General features: G+C 44.2%; 1 protein-coding gene across 2 annotated transcripts; it reads left to right on the top strand.

The window, feature by feature from the left end:
* Nucleotides 1-1,519: 1,519 nt before the first annotated feature.
* Nucleotides 1,520-12,178, top strand: LOC120066381 (1-aminocyclopropane-1-carboxylate synthase-like protein 1). Of its 2 annotated transcripts, XM_039017711.1 has the most exons (16): nucleotides 1,520-1,681; nucleotides 1,965-2,684; nucleotides 5,998-6,740; nucleotides 6,924-6,983; nucleotides 7,229-7,299; nucleotides 7,496-7,565; nucleotides 7,750-7,816; nucleotides 8,008-8,105; nucleotides 8,244-8,321; nucleotides 8,431-8,531; nucleotides 8,931-9,020; nucleotides 10,189-10,234; nucleotides 10,375-10,516; nucleotides 10,585-10,727; nucleotides 10,846-10,999; nucleotides 11,206-12,178. In XM_039017711.1, exons 2-16 carry the CDS (start codon nucleotides 2,009-2,011, stop codon nucleotides 11,628-11,630), a joined length of 2,964 nt encoding a protein of 987 aa, XP_038873639.1. In that variant the 5' UTR covers nucleotides 1,520-1,681; nucleotides 1,965-2,008; the 3' UTR covers nucleotides 11,631-12,178. The 2 variants fall into 2 exon arrangements, with proteins under 2 accessions (XP_038873639.1, XP_038873640.1); XM_039017712.1 differs by lacking the exon at nucleotides 1,520-1,681 and having other exon boundaries at nucleotides 1,691-2,684.
* Nucleotides 12,179-17,512: the final 5,334 nt, after the last annotated feature.

Raw genomic sequence — 17,512 nt, 5'->3', positions numbered from 1 at the left:
CAGCATATGTGGGAACTCCTTCAAGACTGTTGGAAAAAGCTTTACTCATGAAGCTGGTTGAGAGAATGCCAAGAGAGTGAAAAGCTGTCATCAAGGCAAAGGGTGGCTACTTTGAAGATTCTAAAATCTATATGATTCCAAATCTATGATTCCATTCTATATCTAAAATGTACATGATTCCATATGTGTTATTTCATAGTTTCGATGTCTTTTTTTAGTTACTACATGATTCCATATGTGTTATTTCATAGATTTGATGTCTTCACTGTTATTCTACAATGTAGAAAATAGTAGAAATAAAGAAAAACCCTTGAATGAGTATGTGTGTCCTAACTTTTGATTGGTACTGTATATGAACTGAATATGTTTATTTTTTTAGCCTAATCTTACTACTGTTACCATCAATCTAATGCATTCTAACAACTGATGGGCAATTTTGCTTGAGCTTTGATGACTTCTAATTGAATTTACTAAACATGTCCATTAATAATTGCATAACAACACATGTTTACAACAACAACAAACTGAAGTTATAGGCTGTTTATTAAATTGCTTTGCCAGCTCCAGGTAGGCTACACAAGGTCACATTGATTTGCAATGACCTTTTTTTTGGGGGGGGGGGGGGGGGGGGACTTTTTCTCTCCAATTTCGTGATGTTTTTGGTAGTTAGAGTCTTATCCCATCGCTGCAACTCGCGTACGGACTCGGGAGAAGCGAAGGTCGAGAGCTATGCGTCCTCAAACAAGACCCCGCCTATGACCAGTGATATCATAATTTCAAAATATTTATTGTATCAAACGGTAGCCTAAAGTAGGCTACAATGGCATATCAATTAATAGACTACTTGATGGCCAACAGAGGCAAATGTATCATTCTCCACAATTAATGTCCGTTTCATGGAGTACTTTTCTTCATAAAAGAACCACGCGAGGACGCTCTATAACTTTTATTTCAAATTTCCACTCGGGCAGCCCCCGAGACACAATAACTGAGCATACGTAAAACACTTCGCTTGATAACGTTTTCTTTAAGCAAAGTCAACCACCTCCGTGCGAATTTATTTAACCACCTCCGAGTGAATTTTTTGAGAAATGCCATGGCGGCCGCGGTGAAATTAGAAATAGCTCAAAAACCGTTTTCAAAGTATCCCAATTTACTAGAAAACTACGAACATGGCAACCTTGTATCTGTGCTACAGCACTACGTCACCGTTCGATCATAAGTGGAACGCCGCCACCTTGCGCAACCACAAACTGTTGTCTATGACCGCCATCTTCCGGATTTATACCATACGTTCATGCATAAACAATTGGTTCCGTTCAATGTTGTACGTTTGACTACTAGATGGTGCAAAAGAGCCATCCTTTTTATTCTGACACGCTTGCTCGTACACAAACCCCATGACAAGCAGCCGGGTTCAAGAGAAATAAACCAGCCCGTTTCCAGCCTAGTGGCTCAACTGTTAACACGGGTCAAAATTATCCCGGAATAAGGACAGCACGCATGTGCCGTCAACCCGGATGTAGAATTTGTACGATTCGCTTCCCCCATTTGATTATTTTATTTGACATTGTTGCTAACTGTGTCAAAAATAGAACACGTAGTCCTTTTATGGCACGCTTGAACCGGTCTAGACCGGGATAGACAGAAGTGTCGCGTGAACTGTCAGCTGACAGCAGTGGTAGGTCTACTGACGCTTGGCAGTACTGTAAACATAACAAACCTTGGTTTTGAGGCTGTAGGCTCCGATTTTGTTATTACTTTAGTTGAATGCTTCATAATACGATTTAAATCATTTTAGCCTACAAATGATGTATTAGCTAATTCAGGTTAGGCCTAAATAATAGGGAATAGGATAACCTGTACTAGCAGGTTTATTAGCCTTCAGCCAAACTCGGGCTAATGCTTGGCTATCACTAATTTGATTGGAGAAAAAAAACGGAGTTTTGTTTTTATTTCCATAGAAAATATAACTCAAGACCTGTCATCTGTCAAAGTGGCGTCTAGAATGGACTTCCGCGGTAGAAAGTATGAGCGGGGCAGCAACTGGTCCGATCCAGAGGTGGCCGAACTCCTCCAGCTGTGGTCAGATGAGTCGGTCCAACTCGAGCTGGAAAGTTGCCTCCGGAATCAACATGTATTTAACCGAATAGCGGACGTCCTGCGGGAGAACGGTATCTATCGCACTGGCGACCAGTGCAGGGAGAAGATAAAAAAGATGAAGCTGGAGTACCGCCGCATCAAGGACAACCACAGGATGATACGCGGCGGGAGGTCGTGGAAGTTTTATGATGTTATGGACCGGGTCTTAACGAATCGACCGGCCATATCCTACTCCTCATTGGGCGGTGCCGTTATAGCCCACCAAGTCCTCCAGAGCCCGCCTAGTGGGGCAGACGCATACATCCATGGTCTGCCAGGTGGTGCCTTTGGTTCCACTGCTTCGGGCGGGTTCTTGTTTGGTCATCCGCCCAGGCTGGGGGAGCTGCTTGAGATCAAATGCGAGCATACAGAGTCCGAGGACGGATTGCTGAACTCCGATGCTGCGCCCCCAGAGCTACTGTACCATACCGGGTCTGGAGATGAGCATGACACTGATGGGAAGTCTGCCGGGCTGGATCAAGAGGATCCGGTCGAGATGGCGCGAGGAGAGCGCACGACGAGCGCGCGATTCTCTCCTTCAGGTTGGCTAAAAATGCCTATTGCCCTGTATAATTTTGCATGGATATTCATTCGGTACTTTTATTAAAAGTGAGGGTTTGAGTTACAACTATTATGTTGTAGTCCCAACACTTGGTACACTGTATCATTGCGCAATTCGAATTGAACTTTGTCCTTGCAAAAACACACTACATGATTACACTTTGATTTGTGCACATATCAATCAATCAATCAAATTTATTTATAAAGCCCTTCTTACATCAGCTGATGTCACAAAGTTTCTGTACAGAAACCCAATCTAAAACCCCAAACAGGAAGCAATGCAGGTGTAGAAGCATGGTGGCTAGGAAAAACTCCCTAGAAAGGCCGGAACCTAGGAAGAAACCTAGAGAGGAACCAGGCTCTGAGGGGTGGCCAGTCCTCTTCTGGCTGTGCCGGGTGGAGATTATAACAGAACATGGCCAAGATGTTCAAATGTTCATAGATGACCAGCAGGGTCAGATAATCATACACTCCTCTGCCTATGTATTTATTTGTACAGTAAAGATGAGTACATTTGGCCCTATATTCCAGCATTTTGGATTTGAGATCAAATGTTTTCTATGAGGCAACAGTACAGAATGTAGGGGGTTTTGAGGGTATTTTCATACCAATGGAGGCTCTTCAGAGGAGGAAGGGGAGGACCATCCACCTCAGTGAATAAAAAATAAAATGAAAAAGTGCAACATTAAAAATGTTATCCTTTTTAGATAAAACAAAAGGTAGGCTAGTGGTTAGAGTGTTGGGCCAGTAACTGGAAGGTTGCTGGATCGAATCCCCGAGCTGACACAGTAATAATCTGTTGTTCTGCCCCTGAGCAAGGCATTTAACCCACTGTTTCCCGGGTGACGAAGACGTGGATGTCGATTAAGGCAGCCCCCCGCACCTCTCTGATTCAGAGGGGTTGGGTTAAATGCGGAAGACACAGTTCAGTTGAGTACATTCAGTTGGACAACTGACTAGGTATCCCCCTTTCCCAATACTAAATATATTCACATCCCCAAATAATTGATTAAAACACACTGTTTTGCGATGAAGGTCTACAGTAACCTCAACAGCACTCTGTAGGGTAGCACCATGGTGTAGCCGGAGGACAGCTAGTTTCCATCCTCCTCTGGGTACATTGCCTTCAATATAAAACCTAGGAGGCTTATGATTCTAACCCCTTTCCATAGACTTACACATGAATTATGACAACTTCCGGAGGATGTCCTCCAACCTGTCAGAGCTCTTGCAGCATGAACTGGCATGTTGTCCACCCTATCAAATGATCAGAGAATTAATCTAGTACTGAAAGCATAAGCTAGCTAGCACTGCAGTGCATAAACTGTGGTGAGTAGTTGACAAAGAGAATAGTTTAACAGTTTTGAACAAAAATGAAGGAGAAGCGAGAGAGCTATATTTTGTTGTATTTTGTTTTCACTTCCACTTAGATAGCGAATGCAGCTAGCTAGCTTAGCCTACTCAAACACCTGGCTCAAACAGAGAGGGATGCTATGTTGGCTAGCTGGTTATGGCTATCCAACACTGGAACTCTTCCAAGTCAAGGTAAGCTTTTGATTTATTTCATTTATTGCCGTCAGTACCTGCCAGTGTAACTGCTAAACTGCTTGCTGACTGTACACTGTACTGTATTATTGTAGCGGGTTTACTAACACGTTAGTTCTAGTAGCTATGTTGACGATGACGTTAGCGAATATGGTGACAACGATGTAGGCTGTGTGTAGATGTTAGCAGTTATGATATAAAGTTTTGGCTTGGAAAGCTTTTTTCGCCTGGTCACAGATAGCTGATGTGTTGTGCACTGAAGTCCACAAGAGAAGGCAAAATGTGAGAGGAGGAGAGCACCTTCGATGCGAGAAGGAATTATACAACGAGCAAGTGATCATGCTGTTTGTATGTGGCTGTTATGAAAGGGAACTCTTTGCGTGTGATCAGGGGTTTATTCATTCCGCCAATTCTGTTGAATAAAGTTTCTTGAACGAAACGGGGATAAACATAACTGAATTTGTCCAATAGAAACTCTAGTTTGCAACTGTTGGACAAATTATTACACCCTAGATCAGCTAGATGCAGTCAAGAGTGTTGAAGGCGGTATTGTCACCTTGATTACTCAAATTTTTCTCTCGACCTGTGCACCTACGTTGTAAACTTTCGTTCATAGGCTAGGTCGTAGCAACCTCATGATGGGTATAGGGAAAATTTGAGTATCATGTAGTAGCCTAAACCTATCGATGTTACATTGAGCTGGGTGAATAGAATATGAATGAAACTCATCTAATATGCTATAATAGAAATAAGGCCATGCGCATGAAAAAAATTATCGTCCTCCATCACCTTAAACGGCACCGACTGCCACTGCTTCATACGTATCTGTTTTATCGTTTAGAAGTAAAATCACTTTATGTATCTAGTCCCCTCATTTGAATAATTTTTCTTTTTTTCATAAGTATTCGGACATATTCACTTATAGTGTTTTAAGGTTGTCAAAAGTTTAGTATCTGGTCCCATATTCTTAGCACGCAATGACTATATCAAGCTTGTGACTGCATTTGCAGTTTTGTATTTTTTTTCCGATTATCTTTTGCCCAATAGGAACTGAATGGGTGAATAATATATTTGTGTCATTTTGGACTCATTTTATTGTAAATAAGAATAGAAGATGTCTCTGAACACTTCTACATTAATGTGGATGCTACCATGATTATGTATAATCGTAAATGAATTGTGAATAATAATGATGAGTGAGAAAGTTAGAGACACAAAGATCATGCTAACCTCTCACCATTAGGCTACAATAACAGGGGAGGTTAGCATTTGTTGGGAGTTATGATCTTTGTTCCTCTGTACCTTTCTCACTCATCATTATTCAGGATTCATTCATGATTATCCAATATAAATAAAAGTGACTCCAAAATGACAAAAGAGTCCCAAGCTTGATGTAGTCATTGCGTGCTAGGAATATGGGACCACATACTAAACTTTGGACTACTTTAATACACATATAACTGAATTTGTCTAGATACTTATGACACCTTCAAATTTCTAAACTGTGAAATAGATATGTATGAAAATACCCTCAAATAAAAGGTGACATTCTGTACTGTCGACTCATATGAGACATTTGATCCCAAATCCCAAATATTGTAGTTCAGAGACAAATTAAAGTTTTAGCTTCACTGTCTAAATAAATACGTAGGGGAGTGTACGTGTAAGTATGGATTTAATAAGCAAAATAAGTGTTTGATCTATTATCCTTTCTTCTCTCTTCTCTCCTCTCTCTCTTTCCATCTTCAGGTTTCAGTGATCAGAACCAGGCTGGGTCCTCAGGCACAGGGGCCTCCATTGCTGGTCCTGATGGCCGGGACACAGGGAACCAGCGTGACCCAGAGTGTTCCCGACCTGCAGCCCCTGTGAGGCAGAGGAAGCGTCGACGTGCAGGTAGAGGGGCTGGTGGGGGAGGAGGGGGTGGATGTGGGGGCCGGGGGCCCCTGGATGAGGCCCTGGTCAGCTTCCTAAGCTGGCAGCGGTCTGCCGAGGAGCGGCTCATCTCCCTGGAGGAGGCACGGCTGGAGAGGGAGGCGCAGGCGGAGGAGAGGCGAGAGCAGCAGGAGGAGAGGAGGGCGGAGCAGGAGAGACAGCATGAGCTCCGTCTGTTCAGCATGTTCGCTGGGGCCCTGGCCGCTGTCAGACAGACTTCCCCTACTGCTCCACCGTTTGCTCCTACTTTCTCTACTGACTCAACTGTACCTTCTGCCACTTCTGGACACACCGCTATACTTAACGCCCTATCTGCCCCAGCTACTTCGTCTGTCCCATTTGGCTGTCCTGCCCCAACTACAGAACCACCACCATCCATCCCAGCCCGTTGCCCCACTAAACCTGAGAGCATACTGGCCACACTAAGTGGTGCAGAGACCCCTGGCCACAGTGTGTACCTGTCTCGCCGTGGCAACTCCATTAGACAGCACCAGGGCATTCTACAGGAGGGCTACACCCAGTACCACGCTGACAAATACCAGCACACTGACAACCCCAATGTGAGTCTACAACACTGCTGCTGCTCCGCATGTTGAGAACAGTCGTTCCAGACCTGTGTGTGGTGTCATACCACTTGTCATGTCACTCTGTGGCAAATGTTTCTGTAAAAAGTGCTAGACAAATAACAATTGATAGATTGACTGAAAGATAGATTGATAGATTTTGATGTCTCTCATCTCCAGGGCATCATCAACATGGGCACCAGTGAGAACAAGCTGTGCTATGATCTGCTGCACAAACGGGTGAGAGAGGGGGAAGAAAAAGGAGAAAATAGGGGAGGGAGAGCGGTTCATGTGGTTGCTCCACATTGCTAATCACTGACTTTGTCAATCAGAATGATACATTATTTATAGCTAGTGATGTGTCTGTTGGAGATGTGGTTCCGTACTTACTGTAACTATATTGCATTACACTCTAATGGATTGTAACCATTCTCTCTCCGTCCATAAACCAAAACCCTTTTTGTGCCCCTGCCTCCCTGCCACAGATGACCCAGCCTGACATGCTTCATATCGACCCAGCCTTGCTGCAGTATCCTGACTGGAAAGGCCACCGCTTGTAAGCAATTACCTTGTATGAGGACTTCATATGTCATGTGGAAAAGGATGGTTATGGTACATGTATTCATTAGAGATAATTGAAGTTCAGTTCAATAACATGTTTATTACATTTAAGAAAGATGTTGATTACAGCAGCGATAAAGATAAGGATGATGAGGATGTTAATGATGATGGTGATGATATCCCCTCTTTAGTCTGAGAGAAGAGGTGTCCAGGTTCCTGTCCCACTACTGTGGTTCGCCCAGGCCACTGAGAGCAGACAATGTGAGTGAACTGAGCTCGCCTCAGCCCTTAGTAGTACTGTATAATGGCTCTAGTCTAGTGTATTATCCTGGCCAATAGGGAATAAGGCTGTGATTGCTGGATTCATCTATGGGTGTGAATAGTTCAATTATTAAGAATGTTTTCACTCATAAAGCTAGTGTTTTATTTGTGTGTGTGTGTTCAGGTTGTGGTGATGAATGGCTGTGGCTCCCTCTTCTCATCCATAGCCGCAGTGCTTTGTGACCCGGAAGGTTAGTTCAACTCAGTAGACTCAAGAAGTATGTCCAGTTGTTTCACCTATGTCTCACATATTATAGTTTTAAATATCATACATGCCTTGTCAAACTGTGTAAGAGATGGTGTTTAATTCATGGATTTCAGTGGTTGAATTTAATTGAATATTGTGAGGTTTATCCTGACAATGTGTCTGTGTGTGTGTTAGATGCAATCCTCATTCCAACTCCATTCTATGGAGTGATCACTGAGGATGTGCATCTGTACAGCGGTGTTCGGCTCTTCCATGTTCATCTCGACTGTGAGGTAGGTCTCCTTTCTTAACGTAATACACCCTATACCATAATATCACCCTGTGTTGTATTGTTGTATACTGTATGTTATTTGATGGCTCCATTTTCTGGCCAATATATTTTCTTGTGTGCTTTTTGTGTGTGCTTTTAGCCTAGTGGCAGTGGCAGTCGGCCTTTCCACCTCACTGTGGACAAACTGGAGGAAGCTATGAGGAAGGCGATTAGCGAGGTAGACCCCCCCCCAAAAAACAGAATAGTTATCCATTGATAAAACGAAGATACAGGTACTAGAATGTTTCATTGGTGTAACTGACCCTTGGTGTGGCCCTGTCTGTCAGGGGTTGAATGTGCGGGCCGTGGTCCTGGTGAACCCCCATAACCCCCTGGCTGATGTCTACTCCCCTCAGGAGATGACTGGCTTTCTGGAGTTTGCCAAGAGGTGAGTTTTGTCCTCATATCATATTTCCATATTGTACAATATTTTTCCCCCTCTTGCGCATATAACGCTGAGTATTATGACTGTAGTTGTATTTTAAAGTGCAGTTAAGGGCTGAGGATTCTCCCAGAACCATTTGTTGTAGTCTGTTCACTCAGCATTAGCACCCTCTACAGACCTCCCTATGCACTGAGCTGCACTGAGCTGTAGTAACCATAAACCAGCCCGTTTGTACAATGCGCTGCTCCCTCCGGCTGCCTACTGATAGAGGCCTTTTACTGCCTGCTTGTATTGCCTGTATAATAAAGAACAGTATACATCATAAAACGGTGCAATAGAAATTCATGATAAATGATTTATCTTTTCCTCTCTGTTCTCTCCATTCCTTCCCCCCTGCCTAAGGCATAAGTTGCACGCCATTGTAGATGAGGTGTACATGCTGACAGTGTTTGAAGACACAGTAACCTTCCACAGCGTCCTCAGCATGGACAGGTATGATGCACACACGCACACAAACTCTGCCTATTAAATGTACACTACCGTTCAAAAGTTTGGGGTAACTTACAAATGTCCTTGTTATTGAAAGAAAATCACTGTTTTTGTCCATTAAAATAACATCAAATTGATCAGAAATACAGTGTAGTCATTGGTAAGGTTGTAAATGACTATTTTAGCTGGAAACGGCAGATGAAGGCTATTCTGAGAAATGAAGGCTATTCCATGCGAGAAATTGCCAAGAAACTGAAGATCTCGTACAATCCGGCAGCTTCATTAAATAGTACCCGCAAAACACCAATCTCAACGTCAACAGTGAAGAGGCGACTCAGGGATGCTGGCCTTCTAGGCAGAGTTCCTCTGTCCAGTGTCTATGTTCTTTTGCCCATCTTAATCTTTTCTTTTTATTGGCCAGTCTGAGATATGGCTTTTTCTTTGGAACTCTGAACTCTATTTAATGAAGCTGCCAGTTGAGGACTTGTAAGGCGTCTGTTTTTCAAACTAGACACTCTAATGTACTTGTCCTCTTGCTCAGTTGTGCACCGGGGCCTCCCACTCCTCTTTCTATTCTGGTTAGAGACAGTTTGCGCTGTTCTGTGAAGGGAGTAGTACACAGTGTTGTACGAGATCTTCAGTTTCTTGGCAATTTCTAGCATGAAATAGCCTTCATTTTTCAGAACAAGAATAGACTGACGAGTTTCAGAAGAAAGTTCTTTGTTTCTGGCCATTTTGAGCCTGTAATCGATCCCACAAATGCTGATGCTCCAGATACTCAATTAGTCTAAAGAAGGGCAGTTTTATTGCTTCTTTAATCAGAACAATAGTTTTCAGCTGTGCTAGAATAATTGCAAAAGGGTTTTCTAATGATCAATTAGCCTTTTAAAATGATAAACTTGGATTAGCTAGCACAACGTGCCATTGGAACACATGAGTGATGGTTGCTGACAATGAGCCTCTGTACGCCTATGTAGATATTCCATTAAAAATCAGCTGTTTCCAGCTACAATAGTCATTTACAACATGAACAATATCTACACTCTATTTCTGATCAATTTGATGTTATTTTAATGGACAAAAACAGTGCTTTTCTTTTAAAAACAAGGACATTTCTATGTGACCCCAAACTTTTGAACGGTAGTGTACATTAACAATGGTGTGCTTACAGCCTGCCGGACCCCCAGAGAACACATGTGATGTGGGGGATGAGCAAGGTAAGAGTTTAAAGTGAGGGTGTGTGTGTGTGCATATGCATGTGTCTGAATGTGTTTGTACGTACATGTTGTTGTGGGGACTATCTGGGGGTTATGTGGCCATCCTGTTAGATTGTCTCCTGTGTGTTGTCCCTGTGTAGGACTTTGCGATGGCAGGAGTGCGTGTGGGCACTGTGTACTCTGATAACAGGGACTTGGTGGAAGCTCTGGATAAACTGGGGATGTTCCATGGTGTCCCTGGTCCCATACAGCACCAGATGGCAATCCTGCTCCAGGACAAAGGTACACACTAGATGAGAGGACATACCATCCAAGTAGGGAGTTCAATCTACCTGTGTTCTACTCTGTAGATTGGATCAATGGGAAGTTTCTTCCAGAGAACAGGCTGAGAATGCAGGCAGCTCACAGGTACATGACAGGGGAGCTACAGAGCCTGGGAGTCCCCTACCTCCACCGGCCTGCTGGCTTCTACATCTGGGCTGACCTCAGGAAGGTAAGAATACTGAAACAGGTTGGGGTTTACTGCATGGTGTGGAGCTGCTGTTTTGGTTCTTCCTGACATGGTGCCTCCTCTCTCTCTTTATTTTTCTTTCTCTCTCTCTCTTGGTCAGTACCTGTATGAGCCGTCGTTTGTGGAGGAACTGTCCCTGTGGAGGTGTTTCCTCAGACACAAGGTGGTGCTGAGCTGTGGCCAAGCCTTCCACTGCTCCACTCCCGGCTGGTTCCGCATTGTCTTCACCGACCGACAGCAACACCTTACGCTCGGTACATTCAGATGCTTCTCTTCTCATGATAGCGGGGGAGGAAAACAGATATAGGGAGTTGTTGATATTTTTTCCTCCTCCCTTTTCGCCCTCTTCTCTCTTCTGTCCTGTTTTCCTCTAATTCCCATCTCTTCATCTCAGTCTGTGAAGTCATACAATGACATGAAAACTAAATCAAAGGGATGGTGTTATATGTGGTTGTTGTAGGCATGCAGAGGATCAGGAGGGCCTTGGAGGAGATAGATGGGGCCACATCCACCCTTGACACGGGCACAACCAACGAGGCCACAGAGGAGAAAGGGACAGCGAAGACAACACAGGGGGACACAACAGACGCACACAAACCTCTTGCTGTTAAGTCAACATCCTTGTCCAAGAACAGATCATCAGAAGAGCCAGAGGAGAAGGATAATAACGTCCCTGATGCCATCCCATTGGTCAGTGAAGACTTTGTCTTGCTTAACTGCCAGACGTCCCACCCCACAGAAAGTCTGGACTCCCTGATTGGTGCTCTGAGGCAACAGATCCACACCTCTGATTGGCTGGAGAAGAACACTCCGGAACTGTCTGCTGGGGAGGACCCAGAGCTTCTGGATGTGTTCAAAGACCTGCTGGACAGAGCCAGAAAGTAGAGGAGAGGAGGGGATGGAGAGGAGAGGAGGGGATGGAGAGGAGAGGAGGGGATGGAGAGGAAAGGAGGGGATGGAGAGGATGGTTAGAGGAGGGGGGAGAGGGGAGGCGGAAGGAAAGGACAGGAGGCAAGAAAGGACATCAGTCAGGATAGGTTCCCCAGTTTGTCCACATCAGAATGTCTTTATTTCAGCCAGAAGTCAGTGTATCAGGCTGTGCTGTAATCTCTGCAGTTCTGTTCATTGAATGCCAATGTTGACTCAAACGAATATACAGAGTTAAGTTTAAGTCTCTGTCAAATACATTTTATACTTTAATTATAACTCATTTTCTGGTTGTACTTTTGTTCTGTAATCCACTTTAATGATTAACCTTGAATATGGTTATATGTTTATGACGTGGTCATCTATAGTACCATTCCTGAGCTTTTAAGAGAGAGTTGTTGTTAATACTGTATACATATGTACAGTAAATGGTTTTGAATATTTCACCAAGTCTTAATGTTGATAAATTGGTCAACGTTCAATAAAAGCCTTATTTTTACCACTTGTGGAGAAGTACCGTATGTGGTTTTCCAATCAATTCTAGTGAAAGCCTAAATACTGTAGACTACATTTTTTAGTTGGTAAATCAAGGAAGTGAAACTCACATTAAATAGTTTTGAAACCCAAATGAATGAAGTATAATGTTGCCTGTTTTTGTTACTGTAGATATTCCAAGGACACCACAACATAATCTGTTTTGCCTGCCTTTTGATACATAGTAATTGACCAGTAAAAGTTGCATAGGCTGTTGTTGACAGTTTGGCTCTGGGTTGGTGGGGTTTTTCCAAGATGACCCTGCTCTGGCTGGGGACTAGAAAAGGAAGCTGGAGGTCTTCATTTGTGTGGGGGTACCCAGTGTGTGTGAGAGAGTGGAGTTTCCTTTCCTGAGTTCACGCACGCACACGCACACACACACACACACACACATACGACCCCCTGTTCACCAACACATGGCAGCTATAATGTCATGGCTGAGTGTGAGCATGTGGTTGATTGTGATCTGGTGAAAGCATCATGTTACTTACTCTTGTGGGCGAGGTGTGAAACACGAAGTGTTTGTGTGTGTTACTGTGTGTGTGTGGTGGGGGCTATTTTTCCCCCCATGATGATAACCTGTCCTTTGTACACCCCTGCAGAGTGAGGGGACAGGGACCAAGCTTTAAAAGTGTCCTCACCCTTCAAAACAGATATAAATACAGTAAAAAAAAAGAAAGAAGTTGTTTGACTATTGTCCTTTCACTACCACGGTGGATATGGTAAAGGGAGAGAGAACTGTTTTCACTTTCCTAATGGCATGAGCCTTTGTGTCACAGCCAAGAGATGCTGGGGGAACTCAAACACTGAGTGGGGGGTTTCCACTGTAGTGGGGAGGCGGAGAGCAACACAGAGGAAAATATTTAGTGTCATATTCCACCACTATGTGTGTGTTCCTGACTGTGGTACACTGGTAGTGTGAGTCACTGTATCTGAGTGTTTGATAGCAATGAACTCATTGTACAGTAGTCCATCACGCATCTGACCTGCTCCTGCTCTCCTCATGCTGGGGAGATTTATACAAAGCTTCATCGCACACTCTAATCCAGCATTCAGGAGTCCACAGTTCAGAAAGAGTTCAACATAACAAGATTGTCTGATCCTCTGTATCAACAAAACAAAATTAAAGGTAAGATGAAAATGTCCTATACAATCTGTCTGTTGCTAATGTCGTGTAGCTGATTCACTCTACATTGCTCTGTTGATTTATGGCGCCAATTGAATTTCTCTTTTATATACCTTTTAAACTTTGAACTGTTACTGATAAGGATGAACATTTTTAAACAGATTGATACTGTAGTAGATTTACCTGTGAATGCTCCACCCTCTGTCTCGCCACATCACCCCTTCTCTCCCCCTCTCCCTGCTCTCCTACTGTCTCATTCTCTTTTCTCTCAGCCCTCTCAGTCTGTCAGTATGAAGGTGTTAGAGGTGGGAGACTCAGTGAGTCAGTTCAGGTTGGCTGAGTCATGTGTGGGGCTGGCAGGGTGTCTGTGCGTGACCTACTCTGTTTGGACCCCTCGCTGGCTCAATGACCAGGGACTGTGGTCTATAGGCAACAACAGCACCAACACAGACAGTGATGGTGACCAGACTGGGGGCATCATCTTTAACGGTGAGTCAAGAAGCTACATTGACCATCAGCATCAACTTTGGCTCTGTTTGACTCAGAATGAGAAATGTTTATTACCCCTGTGTAAGCAGGGTGTATTAACGTCAGTGACATGTTTATACAATATCATTTATAATGTTTTAAATTAATCACGGTAATACCATCTGTTTAGAAAAATTTATTTTACCTTTATTTTACCTGGTTATTCTTATTGAGATAAAAATCAGAGACCTGGTTGCTAATTCAAAGTGTGTGGTTGCACCTAATGGAATGCTAAAGGTAGCAGATGTACAAGGAGTGGCTTAACTGAGTGTTGTTGAACATTTTAGTTACACTTAAGGTTGGCACTGTGGAGTTTTCCCTCAGAATCCCAGTAATGTGAACAGGTGTGAACTTGCTCCTGAAGCAATCATCCACATTCTCAGAGAACAGGAGGAGAGGGAGATGGGAGGGTCACGTTAAACTTTTAGGGCTGAAGAGGGTGTACAACAGGTAATATACACATCCCAAATTCCTCCACCAGTGCTGGGGCAAAGAAAAAGCTGATGTTAAAGATAGAAAAGCTTGCATACAGTACATGCTGCTCCCCTGCTATATTCCTGCACCCATTTAATGTATATTAACGGCAGCGACGTATGCTGTGTGGAGGCTTTTCTTCTATTGATCAACTTTTAGGGCCTGACAGGTTTGTTAGGTTAGCTGTTTAGTGTGGTTTTGAGGCAGTAAGGGTATCTGATTAAATCAATGACCTCTCACTGTTGTTCTCTGTTTAGTATGACATCAAAGATGGACAATGTTAGAATTAAAGATCAGCAGTTAATTTGACAATACATGCCATTGTGTATTGTCATTGTATTGACGTTGACAATGGCCCTTGTATTCGTCTCTGTTCAGAATCATTATTGGGATCTTGAAGAGTTTTTCAGAAGTGACATAGCCGGTTGTTATTGCTCTCTATTCTATGTTGGACTTGAATATAGCCTGCAGATGTAGACAGGTTTCGACATGAACTCTAGTTCACTGCTGAGAGGAAGAAGAGTTCAACATACACATAACTGAGAAACACTGTCCGAGGTAGAAATTATTACAAGTCACTGTAAAATCATGTGTCACATTTTTTTCATATTATAACCACTGTGTGTGTGTGTGTCTTCAGCCCTGGAGGCAGAGCAAGTATTTGGGGTGCTGTCATTCCTCATGGCTGTGAATTCGGGGGCTCTGTGCCTCGTGTTCGCCCTCTGCTGGACATCCCAGACAGTGCGCTCTTACTCCAACACCCGCTCCCTCCTCATGGCAGGGCAGGCCCTCTACCCCACCGTCTTGCTGCTCCTCACTCTGGGACCCACAGGTCAGTATGGGTCCAGGGCGCAGGCCTGAAAGGAAGAAAGGGTGCATGTGTAAAGTATTGGAACAGGGGCTTTTAAATCCGTTTTACCAAATTTCAACCAGCATGTTAAATGTGCAACCATAGAGAAAAAAACTCTAGACCACCTTTACTCAACGCACAGAGACGCGTAAAATGCTTTCCCTCGCCCTCCATTTGCAAATCTGACCATAATTCTATCCTCCTGATTCCTGCTTACAAGCAAAAAAAAAATTAAAGCAGGAAGCACCAGTGACTCGGTCTATAAAAAAGTGGTCAGATGAAGCAGATGCTAAGCTACAGGACTGTTTTGCTAGCACAGACTGGAATATGTTCCGGGATTCTTCCGATGGCACTGAGGAGTACACCACATCAGTCACTGGCTTCATCAATAAGTGCATCGATGACATCGTCCCCACAGTGACTGTACGTACATACCCCAACCAAAAGCCATGGATTACAGGCAACATCCACACTAAGGTAAAGAGTAGAGCTGCCGCTTACCAGGAGTTGGACTCTAACCCGGAAGCTTAGAAGAAATCCTGCTATGCACTTCAACGAACCATCAAACAGGCAATGCGTCAATACAGGAATAAGATCGAATCGTACTACACCGGCACTGACGCTCGTCGGATGTGGCAGGGCTTGCAAACTATGACAGACTAAAAAAGGAAGCATAGCCAAGAGCTGCCCAGTGACACGAGCCTAGCAGATGAGCTAAATTACTTCTATGCTCGCTTCGAGGCAAGTAGCACTGAAACATGCATGAGAGCATCAGCTGTTCCGGATGTCTGAGTGATCACGTTCTCCGCAGCCGATGTGAGTAAGACCTTTAAACAGGTCAACATTCACAAGGCCGCAGAGCCAGACGGATTACCAGGACATGTACTCCGAGCATGCACTGACCAACTGGCAAGTGTCTTCACTGACATTTTCAACCTTTCCCTGTCTGAGTCTGTAATACCAACATGTTTCAAGCGGACCACCATAGTCCCTGTGCCCAAGAACACTAAGGTAACTTGCCTAAATGACTAACGACCCGTAGCACTCACATCTGTAGCCATGAAGTGCTTTGAAAGGTTGGTCATGGCTCACATCAACACCATTTTACCAGAAACCTTAGACCCACTCCAATTTGCATACCGCCCAAACAGATCCACAGATGATGCAATCTCTATTGCACTCCACACTTCCCTTTCCCACCTGGACAAAAGGAACATCTATATGAGAATGCTATTCATTGACTACAGCTCAGCGTTCAACACCATATTGCCCTCAAAGTTCATCAGTAAGCTAAGGACACTGGGACAAAACCCCTCCCTCTGCAACTGGATCCTGGACTTCTTCATGGGCCGCTCCCAGGTGGTAAGGGTAGGTAACAACACATCCGCTACGCTGATCCTCAACACGGAGGCCCCTCAGGGGTGCGTGCTTAGTCCCCTCCTGTACTCTCTGTTCACTCATGACTGCACGGCCAGGCACGACTCCAACACCATCATTAAGTTTGCCGATGACACAATAGTGGTTGGCCTGATCACAGACAATGATGAGACAGCCTATAGGGAGGAGGTCAGAGACCTGGTCGTGTGGTGCTAGGACAACAACCTCTCCCTCAATTCTCATCGACCGGGCTGTAGTGAAGCAGTTTGAGAGCTTCAAGTTCCTTGATGTCCACATCACCAACAAACTAACATGGTCCAAGCACACCAAGACAGTCGTGAAGAGGGCACGACAAAACCTATTCCCCCTCAGGAGACTGAAAAGATTTGGCATGGGTCCTCAGATCCTCAAAAGGTTCTACAGCTGCATCATCGAGAGCATCCTGACTGGTTGCATCACTGCCTGGTATGGCAACTGCTCAGCCTCCGACCGCAAGGCAGTACAGAGGGTAGAGCGTACGGCCCAGTACATCACTGGGGCCAAGCTTCCAGCCATCCAGGACCTCTATACCAGGCGGTGTCAGAGGACGGCCCTAAAAATTGTCAACGACTCCAGGCACCCTAGTCATAGACTGTTCTCTCTGCTTCCGAATGGCAAGCAGTACCGGAGTGCCAAGTCTAGGTTCAAGGAGGCTTCTAAACAGCTTCTATCCCCAAACCTCAATTTCCTCGACTAACCGGTGCCCCCTGTACTCTGTACTCCCCTTGACTCTGTACAGGTGCCCCCTGTATATAGCCTCGCTATTGTTATTTTCCTGCTGCTCTTTAATTGTTACTTTTATTTCTTATTCTTATTTTTTATTTTTCATATATATATATATATTTTAACTGCATTGTTGGTTAGGGCTTGTAAGTAAGCAGTTCACAACACCTGTTGTATTCGGCGCATTGA

This window comes from Salvelinus namaycush, chromosome 21 (genome assembly GCF_016432855.1).
Source record: "Salvelinus namaycush isolate Seneca chromosome 21, SaNama_1.0, whole genome shotgun sequence".
Lineage (NCBI taxonomy): Eukaryota > Metazoa > Chordata > Actinopteri > Salmoniformes > Salmonidae > Salvelinus > Salvelinus namaycush.
This window is presented reverse-complemented; position numbering and strand designations above follow the sequence as displayed.